The following is a 12,063-nucleotide window of genomic DNA, read 5'->3' on the forward strand; positions in this document are numbered from 1 at the left end:
AGTGTAAAAGGGCTGCTGTAGTATGAAAAGTGGTATACCACAGTGGGACAATTATGGGTAGTGCTTAGCTGCAGATACTCGGATAAGTCCGTCGTAGTATTTTTTAATCTCCGGGGGTTCGCCAGATCTGAATCTCTCTGGGATTTTTTGAAAGTTCGCCGTAGGTTGCTCAAGAGCAGCTCATCGGTGATTTGTTTTGAATAACCAGTGGTGCATCATAGGAATCAGCCTCCAAATCATTTTGAATCAATTCCTTTGACAGTCTGAAGCAAACCACTTGTAGATGGTGAGGCGTTAAACAAACAGGTCAAGAGTAATTTGGAAGGTTCACATGTCCTTTTCATCAAATCCACCCGTGGAGTACCCAGAGTACATTTCCATTTGACTCCATGTCAAATGTTTTTTTTTGTTTTTTTATCCCTTTAGAAACTTGTATTCTCCAGCTCTGCAGGTGTGAGCAAGGTTTGGAAATTACTGATTGAAATGTGAATTTAGAAAAGTGTACAGGCTACAGTTGTACTCTGTACTATGTCTTATGTATGTAATAGAGACGCAAATGAGAATTCAAATTCACATCAAATGGGGATTGCATATTGAATGGAAAAAATAATGTAAAATATTTATTTTTACAAGTATGGTAGAATGTTATAGTATACAACAACTAGTGAATTATCATTATTGATAAGTTCAGCCAGCATTGCACAGTTTGGATTTCCTATTTGATATTAATATGGATATATCTTTTTAGTATGGATATGTACCCAGGGAGCTAATGATAATACAGTACACTTGTGTACGGCTTTGTGTGAAGTAACTAATAAGTAAACAGTACTTCTAAATATACCAAGTATTATAATTTATTTGTTTCAGTTTGTGTGTTTACTGTGAGGGAGTTTATAAGTGCCAGCGCTAATCTCAGTAGTAGCTGTACTGTTTTCTGCATTCATATATCATTGCAGTGCTCTCTGTACTAGCAGTCTTCACAAAGAATGAGGAAAAGTCTTCAGAGAGAAAGTGAAAGGGGTCTTTCTAGCCTAAATCTTAGAAACATACATTATTGTTTTTGTTTCTGCAGCCTTACATAATGGCAAGTACAGAGGAAAGGAGGAGGAGAGGTTGAAGAAGAATATAGTTTGTGAGGTAATATGGGATTCATTCTAGAAGATGAAAAGAAATAGTGTGCTAAGTCAGTGGTGATCTCCTGTACTGGGGTAAACTACAGGAGAGAAGGAGCACAGCAACAAATTCCACAAACATGATAGGGCACCACGATACTGCTGGCACATTCCCATCTGCTTGGGGGCATCTTGGCAATGGAAAACCATAGAAAGTGTGGTATGGCCTAATTTGTGGTTTGGCACAATAGCAGAGATAACTAAATATTTCATGCCTTGTCCTGTATATCACCTCTACCAATAATTGACCTTCTTTTTGAGCATATTTCCATGGGTCTGGGAGAAATCTTGTCCAGGATGCCTAGGGCACATGAACATATCTTGGTTACTGTCGATTATGCCTTTAAATACCCTGAAGCGATCTCGGCAAGAAACACGCAGTATGGAAATACAATTAGTGCATGGTACGAGTACATGAGGAAAGATTTTAAGCAGTAGTCCAATCTCGCAGGGCTAGTCCTGATATTGCAACTATTTTCAGTGCCTCACAGAGGTGTCCATGTTTGACGTGTAGCCAGTGGGTAGATGAACTCATTGACCATCCTGGCACAGTCAAGTGTCTCCCCACTCTTGACCATACGGAAGGCGACTGGCAAATTACATGAATCACGTCTGCCAAAGAAAAAGACTGCCCTAGCCCCCACACTAACCTGCAGCTACTAGACTGCTACCACCTGTTCCTTCTGAGACTTACAGAAAGTTGGCCTCGACACAATCCATTGGTCTTCTGTGTTAAAGACTGCTGTGTGTCTGGCCTCCAACGTTTCCTTTGAAGTGATTCTTTCTGCAGACCAATGCTTCTGAGTTTGGACTGGGGCCATTCTCTTGGAACTGGTGAAGTTGACTGTATCTTTATTCTTGGTAGACTGTTGGTGCCATAGATGAAAAATTGCCTGATGGTTAAATGAGAATGCCTGGCTGGAACATAGGCTGCTGAGGTTTTATGCTGTTACCCAGGGGCACAGACTTTGGTTGTAGACCATGCATCACTTGGCTGCACTCGAACAAGAAGGTGAATGCCAGAATAATGTTGTGCTTTTTCGGGTCTCCAGCCATATAGTTGAGGTTGTACACAGGTCAGAACAGGCGTATGGTAATTTTCACACTCTTACCAGCAAGCATTGCTTCTTCCCATGTAGTGCAGCTGGGTGGGGGATATCTGGCAAATCAGCTTAAAAGTAACTTAGAAAGGCCAAAATCAGATATTAATTATTTAAGCACATACAGACATGTCTAGGGGAGCCATGCCTTTTCAAACTAATTAATAATGCAGTGTAGGTCATTGGTTGTATAGAGTTGATCTTCAACTCCTAGACAGACTGGTTAAAGCCTCAGCATGCCACAGCAGTAGATCTTCTGTGTATTAAAATAAAACAGGCGCCAGTGTAGAAATTTGAGGCATGAGGCTGTGTACAGTGTGTTCCCTCAGCACACTACCTGAACAGGGTAATGCCCACACCATTCAAATATTTTTTACCTTTCCCCTGCATCTCTAGGGTCAGAGACCCACCTTGACTTTCTCTGCTTACGGAACCCACCAATGTGCAGGTGTGTTTTGTTATGGTCTCGAAGGATTTCCAAAGCACACCGATACAGATAACATTACTAATTTGTTGAAAAACATTGTTTCAGACATTGATGTCCTGGAATAGAGTCTATTCTATAGAATAATGTCAAGAGTAATTACTCCCTGAAATAATAGGGCCTTCGGTTGCATATTCTCAAAAGAGGAAGGGTGGAGCACTAGAATTAGTGTGATCAAATTAGTTGAAGATCATAGTGATCTGTACTAGGACCACTGTTTCTCGTAATTTATAGCAATGATCTAGAGTCTAGTAAGTCTCCAGATGATAAATTAAGAGGGATAGGAAACACTGCAGAAGTAGCCAGTGAAGTTGAAAATATATAGATAAAATTCAAGACTGGGCATACATCTAGCAGATGACATTTAATGTAGACAAGTGTAGGGACTGGCTTACAGGTGACAAACATAAACTATAAATACCAAATGGGGAAACTGCTAAATTGAAAAGGCTGCTGACACATCATTTACATCTCCAAACAATGTGGGGAAGCATTTAAAAGGCCCAGAAAACGTTGTAAAGCATAGATGTTTAATGAAGGGACGATACCTTAAAATCATATAATGCACTATAAAGACCTCACTTTGAATGTTATGTACCTTTTTGAAAAATATTGCTGATCAGGAATCAGTCCAGAGATGAGCAACCAGAATCGGCATTGGGCTTAAGCCTTTTAAATCTTGACAGAGTAATTAATGAAGGGACCTGAAACAAATTGTCCACATCTTTGAGGTATTTGAATAAGAGTGAAACACAAGTAGAACTGGCTGTCTGTGAAGGCACTTCCTTACCCCAAAGTGTGCTGGTGGGGGAAAACTGAAAGGAATACCCCACCATGTAGTTGACGCTGATGCCCTGACTTATTTAAAGATCAGGCTAGGTGTGAACCTCTTATTTTTTAACCTTTGCTATGTTCTTAAATGTCAAGGATCCCAACACATAGCATTGTACAAAGAAAGTTGATGACAATTGATTTGACATCCTTCATCGTCTGTTTTTATCATCCGGAAAGAAATGAAAACGGAAATGTGAGTGGATGTCTGCCAGTGATTTGTGCAGCTGAGTTTGAACTGAATAGCCTCCGAATCTCAGTTGCATGGCTGTGTTGATTGCAAACGTGATGTTTCATTGTGTCGATGGAAATGAGAGGTATTGGGATAATCCAAGGACAGTGCTGCCATGTCTTTCTAATGAGAACCAGGAGTGATGCAAGCATTCAGATTTTCACAATAAGCTCCCTGAATGCTAATTAAAAAAGAATCATGACAACCGGCGTATTAGTCTGTCTGCCAGGCTTTGGATCATAAGTTTAAAAAGAAGTGGTTTGGAAGGGTTCAGTATTTAATAAAGTACTGTGTGACATTCTGAACTACCTACTTCCATATGTTTGTGAAAGACCCAAGTGATTCTTAAAACCCAAGAGGAAGATGTGCATTTGAAATATGTTGTAACGTTTTTGTAGTGCAGGCAAGGATATCCACATGTTCAGAATTTGGAGTGAAGTGATTATTAATTCACAGTGGCTCTCACAGTTTCAAATCCCCATGGAATAAAGTAGTAATGAAAGATGAATTGTTAGAAAAAATGAACGTTTTGTGCTGTAGGTAATGTTTAGAATGAAAATGTGTGTGTTTTTTATGTTTTGGAAATTGATCTTGATTTTATAGGTTCTTGTCTTGATACTACTAGTATGACATAGTCTTGATACTACTAGCCTACTTCTTCAGGTTTGTGTTTACGGTTTATGCTTTTTTCACTTTCTGAGATGGAGGTAGAATCATTTGCATTTAGCTGTATATGCTCGATTATCTTTCTTAACTTTGATTGGAAGCTGTTTAAAGGGCAAATCACAACAGCTTTCAATATGCTTTGATAAAGGAAGCTATAATCCTAAAAATGTCTTGCATTGGGCTGTCATAAAAATTAAAAGCAGAATATATATTGATGTTCATAAGTTTTTTTTTTACCCTTAATGTGACTTTTTCATTAGGAAGTTCAGCAGTCTTATACATAACATCCCCTCTGCACAGAGGACCCTAATTAAAGAATATAAATGTTAATTGGAGGAGACACAAGCTCCTATATAACTAACATCATATATATATATATCTCATAAATCATTCCTGGTGAAAACCCCTCTTGAATGTAACTTGCTTGGCCGGATCTAAAAGAAAATCAAACAGCTGTTCTCTGCTCTTTTAACCTTCACACTAAGTCTTAAAATTGTCATGCAGACCAGTGAAAAAAAAAGACTTAAAAGTCTGAAGAGATGCCGAGGAGGTGGAAGTAACAGTGGAAAATGGTTTCTGTGATGTCATCCAAGAAAATGAGCAGCTTGGCTTTAGCACCTGAATGTTTGTGTGGTTTAAATTAGCAGATGCTGATGGAAATGCATTTGAAAAAAAAAATGTTGAATTTTAAGTCCAATAAAATACCAACTCCTGAACTGCTTTAAATTACACTTGGTAACCTGCTTACTATTACTTTACTGTTTTCCCAGATTTTGGGAGGTAGTCTGCTTTCATCTTTTAGTAACATCTGTGGCATTGTCTTTTAAATAATCAGCTTCTGACATTGAAGCTTTTTTGATCTTACAATGCTTTTATTTTCTAACGATATGTCTTTTAATTCAAAATATGTCATTTGTTCTGAATTATTACCTAGAAAGAGAGCAAGTTAGGCATAGTTTTATAAACGGCCTAAATATTACGTTTAAGCATGGGTTCTGTTCTGACTGCACAGTCTCCAAAGTCCATGGAGAAAACTGTCCTGTAGGTATACAAAGAAGTAGTCTTTGCCTTTCACCTGTCATATCCTTTTCCAAATTCTCTGTGGAAAGTTTCAGTAATATTCCATTATCTATATGTTTCTGATGTTATCTGCACTGGAATTTGAGCCTGCTACCTCCTAATCAGTTGTGCATACACATCTAATAAGTCAGTTAGCTTTGAAATGCACTAATGGTTGGATAAATTAAGGTTAAAAATTCTGTCGGCTGATGTTTTTTACAATGGTTTGTTGCCATTAGTACTGCTGTTTTTTTTTAACTGCACATATTTTTAATTTGCCCCTTCGAAACCAAGTATTTATATTAATTTTGAGGTGTTAAGCTCAGATTTGTGGAGTGTATCATGTTAACTTTACAATTTAAACTTTAAGCTTTACATTTTTTTCCCACCACAAAGTCATTGGGTTCGTTTCCCATGCTGTTTATGTTTAACTAGGTTCCCTAGCAACCTGTAAAGATTCTCATTGATGGGTTGGGAAAGGAAACAATGATTCTGTAGGAAGCTGAAAGAGATTTGGTCTTTTTTTCACACAGCTTTAGCTACTGACTACTTGTGACTACATCAGGAATATACTGTTCAAGTTCAAGTCTCTGTATAATTACTTGTTAATTAGTATGCAGTAATTAACACCATTAATGCATGTGTATTTACTGTGTACTCAAGTACACACAAGTACAAAAAAAGAGACTGAACCTGGAACCAGACCATTCCAAGATTAGGCTAGAGCTTTAACACAGTAAATTTGTCATTTGGAATTATTTCTCTTGATTGTGTGCAATATATTTAATTAATTTGTATTTGTCACAAAACTTTTGACTTTTTATTTATCATGTCTCTTTAGAAAATGACAGTTTAGAAGATTGCAATATACTGTATGCCATGTCTTCAGTTTTTTATGTTTTGCAATTTAAATGTTTATAATGCAATTTTTGCTTCACTAAAAATATATTGTTCTGTTTTTTTTTTTGGGGGGGGGGTAGGAATCTGTTGGTTTGCTTCCAACTATACTGAGAGAATATTGTATAGTTGTTATTTTAAATATTTATTTTTACCCATTTGTTGCTGTTAATGAAATGTGTACATGTTTAAGCTTCTAAATATTGGAATTCAAAGTAAAACCCCTCTCTTCTGTCAGAAGTCAACATTTTTCTTTCTTTTAAATTAGATTATAAGACCAAATTACATTTAACTATATTAATTGATTCTTTAAGATGTTTTAACTGTAGTTGCAAATAGGAAAAAGACTTATTTTGATTTTTATTAGAAGAACCTATTTTGGATACAAGTCAGATTTGTGAAGATTGACTTCGAAATGCAAGAAGAGTTTTAATTTGTGCCGCGAGAAAGAGTGAATTCTTTTAATCCCCGGGCACTGTCCCAGAGATGCAGGCCTTGTGAGTGACTGAAAGACATTGGGGATGGATAAAGATTAGGCCCCCCTGCTGCTTTCTAATTATTGGAATCTGAGAGATCATTTATGAGGATGAAGTGATGCATGCAGCGTTTGCATCGAAGGCATAGCACATGTAACATGATTGCAGAAGGGAGATTTTGTGACTCTGAGGGATGTCATGGGGAAATGCTTCTAAACCCAAGCCGTGGAATTCCACTAACATTGAGATAATAATTTGCTCAGTCAAATTACCTTCTTTTTACCCCTCTTTAACAAACACTTGAGGAATTGAGACCTTAATCCTCGACTAATGTCAATCCACAGGCTGCTAGAAAACGCAAGATTGCCATTCTCAAAGCACAAGGGAGAAGCACAGAAGCCATCCGGGAGTTGAATGAGTATCTGGAGCAGTGAGTGTTTTACAAGAGGATTGAGCTGTGTATTTCTGATAAACCTTTTTTAATTAAAATGAAATTTGCATTTTATTTATAATCCCCTCCCCCCCCCACCACCTCCTCCCTTCGTTTATGTATGACATATTTTTTTCTCTCTTGCAGGTTTGTTGGAGACCAGGAGGCATGGCACGAACTTGCAGAACTTTACATCAATGAGCACGAGTACTTATTTTTTTTTCCCCCATACGATTCATATGTTGGGCTTGCACTGAAAATTTCAGATTGTGTCTTTATGATATTACAGTATTTCACAAATATAAAATAACAAACCGGTTCTGCCCCCACTTCATTTTATTTTGTTACATGATAATACCGAGAACATTTGTATAAAATTCTCAGTTATTTCAGTTGTCTTTGTTTTCTTATGTCTCCGATAACAATCTGGGTTTTGATTAGCGTAGTGCAAGGCCTACTTTAAGATAAGTAGCCATAAAAATGGCTTAGTTTTCTTTTACAGGTTGTTTTCTGAACCCCACTACAGTGGTCAACAGCTTGATCCAAGCGGGTTGTTAGACATCACAATAGGCCATGAAATGCCAAGCTCTGCTGGAGTCATATTGAGGATTGTCCGTGTTTGTTTCGTGGAATCAGAGTTTAATAGGATTTCAGTTTAAGCCCCTCATACTTGTAGGGTAAGAAAGAACTTCCTGTAGTCCTGCTGATAACTGAGTTGCTAGGGGAATTGTCTGTGAGACAAGCATGGTAAGAAAATCATTTCGTATGTGTCACTTTTTATCCCTTATAATTGTTTAGAGCTAAGAATTAGTATTTAAGGCCTTCAGCACTGCCTAGTCGGTCACCCAGGTAGGGAATTGACAACTCCAGGAATGTTGACTGCAGTAAGGAGCTGATTATTGGATATTTAATGTTTTTGTCAGAGGTTTTTATTGCTGTAGTGGCAGGAGGAAATCCCAGTGTGAGAGGATTAGCTCAGAGCTTAGTTCAGGTTTTCTAATATCACAGTATTAATTCCAGCTCCTATCTAAAGGCGTGTCAATTTTTTTTTTTGTGTGTCGCAATCTTTACTTTCCTGCTCTAGATTGTATCACATTATTGCCTCCCTTTTCCATGGAGAGAATAGCCCAGGCAAGATTCCCAAGAGAAGGTGGAGGCCCTTTCCAAACCAGAAAAAAAAACTGGCTGAGAAGGAAAGAACAGAAACAAATAGTCAACTCTTGCAAAAAGATCATAGGACGCTAAATATAAACTTGTCCCTATTTATAGTCTGCTATAATTGAACCGTTAAACAGGATTTAAAAGTTGTTTTATAGGAAGCAAGGAAAATAAATTAAAATGATTTGTTTGTACTCCTGTTAAATTTACCATAAAATATGTCTTTAAATACTGTGAAGGAACAGTTATGGTAAGATTGTACAGTGTTGCTATGATGTAAAATAGTGCAAGGGACTGAATGTATCGGAATGTTTTAAACATAGTTTAAATGAAAGGTTTACACTGTGCACTTTTATATCACATAGACACTTTATTTCCTCCAGTATTTGATTGCCTGCAAATTAACTTGAAAGAGTATGTTGAAACACCATACATGATCTTTTTACTGTATTTAAGTGGCATCAAATGTGGAGTTAGTTTTACTTCAAGTTAAAAGAGTTACCTTTTTTAGTACGTACCAGTTTGGAGTATACAAAGCTGTTAGTATATCAAGTTTTATTTGTACAGTGTCCTGACAATATGCACAGCACTGGCTGTGGTGTTTCACAGATAAGCAGCTTTGAGCAACTAAAACTGCTGCAGGAGAACATATGAAAGTATTTATGAGAAGGAAGCCATAATTGTAAGCAGGCTGCGACCTTCAGAGTCGTCAGAGCTGATCAGCTCCCTTGAACCAATCTTAACTTTGAAGTCTGTTAAATGGACATTAAGTGGACTAATAGCCACTGCATTTCATGTAGCATAATGTCTACATTCATGTTCTGCTGAAGTGCTTGGGCATTGGATTGAAATTTTCACTGCCCGGTGATAAGATTACACATGGATTAGCTTTGCATATTTGAGTCCCATTTTAGTTTTAGAAATTCACATGTATGTGAGGTCACATAAGAACTGGCAATATGCAGGCACTCTATCTGTGTAAAATTTGAGTTGCATGCACCTTGTACACAGTACTTAAATACTTGCACAATGATTGTGGTTAAGAGAGGGTTTATGAAGTACAATCTGACATACCAGTTTTGTCTTTTTCATCTTCTTCTAAAGCTACAGTAGTTTCTTGGTGTTAACATCATGTTCTGTGTTAAATTACAGTAGTTATACACTTTTCGGGTTATTCGAATGATTTATGTTTTTGCGTTATTTAAATGCAAATGCCTAAGAATACTTGCTTGAATTTTAACACTACAGTAGTTGATAGTTACAATGCTGTTATGTTCTACAGTTGTGGGCTATAATAATTCAAATATGGACTAAAGTTCTTTAATATGACTGATTCCTGCGTTCAGTGGAATGGCCTGAGAATAAGAAAACACAATGGGCTTCTCCTTCCTTCATCTATACTCGTCAACTAACACTGACTTTCCTGGCACCTCTAAATAGCCTCAACTAAAATTCTGCACTTCAGATTATAGTTTCCTTAGGGAGTTGTACTAGAAAGACCTTTAGGAGCAATTTGGGAAAACAAAATATCCATATAAAAACTGTAAGGGGTGATGGTAGTAAAATGGATGGATGATGTTTTATTGAAAATCAGTGTCACTGTTATTGTGCTGTTAGTTGTGCTTTCTCACTGCACAGTAAAAAAGTAGGATAGTTTCTAACTGAAAAAATTAATAACATTAACGTTTTTTTTTGTGTGCTCAAGCTATGCGAAAGCTGCATTTTGCTTGGAGGAGCTGATGATGACAAATCCTCACAATCACTTATACTGTGAACAGTATGCAGAGGTGCGTATTTGACCAAAAAAGTCCTTTACCTCTGAAATGTTATTTTGAGATTGAAAAAGAACCCTGCAGGATATTATTTATGTTTTTGTTAACCTTTAACTGAGTGCTAAGTTTATGCCACACAAACGTTCCAAAAATTGACGCATTGTGATAGAGGACCTTTTCTGAGAGAATAATAATAATAATATCACTTTATTAACCCTTTACAATTTCTTGCATTAGGAATTTGTCTTTTCGCATACCCCAGCTTGCTCTCCATGAGACACACAGACACACAGATAGAGAGCCTGGGGTCAGAGCGCAGGGTCTGCCATTGTACAGTGCCCCTGGAGCAGATGGGGCGCAGATCCTTAGCCACAGAGCCACCGCTCCAAACATAAAAAGTAGCAGATGATTTTTGTCGAATATTCAACAATTTGCATATGAATGTATTAGAGTATGTTTTTAAGGGAACGTGAATTGTAACTCTTCATTGTTTGTTTTCTAGGTTAAGTACACTCAAGGTGGAATTGAAAATTTGGAACTATCTCGGAAATATTTTGCGCAGGCGCTGAAGCTAAACAATAGAAATGTGAGAGCTTTGTTTGGCCTTTATATGGTGAGTTCAAATATAAGTCACAGCGTCTTCTCTGAAACATTAGTTCTGATCAAGTTAACAGTTTTATTCTAATCTGCTGGCTATTGCGTGTGGAGATATTTTCAGTCCATTTAGGAATGGAGGTAAAAGTGAAGAAGAGACATTGGACATCTTATAAATACATAGTTTTATCGCATATGCTTAATTAGAACTCCATAATATTGACACCCTATATTTTTTTACTTTTTGGATATAATTAAAATGCAAATTTCTCTATATAAAAATCTTTTTTTTTAATTTGTAAGTCATAACTATAGAAGACATGTAGTGCAAATAATAGGTCAAAGATCCAGAATTTAAACGTTTGTTGTTGTGCTAGAAAGTTCAATTGTAATTGTTTGATTTTCTTTAATATTTCTAGTGTGCCTGCTTTGTTTACACCTATTGTATTTTTATTTTCTGACATCTAATGAGAATCCCTATTCAGCAAAATGTCATCAGAGTGAGGGAATAGAAAAAAATAACTTTTATTCTAAAATCCAGAAGCAAGAAAAGGAAAAGCCATGCTACTGTATTTAATATTTCAGCAGATACATAGAAAAATCTTTAATGTTCTGCCCATTTCAGTTTTCTGGGGTTTGTGTCTTAGAGATGATGGCAATAACATATAAAAGACATAGGATTTGTGGTTAAGAGTGTAGCTGTTCTGTGGCTGAAGAGTATGATTCACATTTTTCTCCTTTCACCACACGTTTTTTAGGAATTGTCAAGCTTGTCAGCAGTTGGTATCTGTAGTGTTTTGTAAATTAAAGCACATCAAGTGGTGATATGCCTTCTCCTGTACAACACAAACTTTTCAAAGCAGCTGTATAGCCAGTACATTATGAGATCATGCAGTGTTGTTGCTAATAATTACAAGTATTATGATCTGACTGTACCGTTACAAACCATTGAGGGTATGTTCCTTTGTAGTTAGGGCCTCAACTAAGTCATGGCAAAACTACCAATAAATTGGACCTCTGCTGACTGTATATGATTGTGAGCTGAAGTGATAAAAGGAACGTATGCATATTTTGCATATACTGATTTATTTGACTATAACTACGCAGTCCTGCAAATCAAACCATAGCAAAATCAGTCCTAAGAAGACCACCTGTTTCAGGCATTTCTTTTCAACCTATACTCCATACT

The 12,063-nt window shown here is 36.9% G+C and overlaps 1 protein-coding gene across 1 annotated transcript in view; it reads left to right on the top strand.

Annotated features, from left to right (window-relative positions):
• Nucleotides 1–12,063, top strand: part of emc2 (ER membrane protein complex subunit 2) — a 42,578-nt gene that overhangs the window by 17,685 nt on the left and 12,830 nt on the right. The window contains exons 6-9 of the mRNA XM_006635562.3: nucleotides 7,265–7,350; nucleotides 7,498–7,557; nucleotides 10,214–10,295; nucleotides 10,783–10,893. Coding sequence (XP_006635625.1) covers nucleotides 7,265–7,350; nucleotides 7,498–7,557; nucleotides 10,214–10,295; nucleotides 10,783–10,893 — 339 coding nt within the window. The remainder of the gene's footprint in view (nucleotides 1–7,264; nucleotides 7,351–7,497; nucleotides 7,558–10,213; nucleotides 10,296–10,782; nucleotides 10,894–12,063) is intronic.

The sequence above is a fragment of the Lepisosteus oculatus genome, chromosome 10, assembly GCF_040954835.1.
Source record: "Lepisosteus oculatus isolate fLepOcu1 chromosome 10, fLepOcu1.hap2, whole genome shotgun sequence".
Taxonomy (NCBI): domain Eukaryota; kingdom Metazoa; phylum Chordata; class Actinopteri; order Semionotiformes; family Lepisosteidae; genus Lepisosteus; species Lepisosteus oculatus.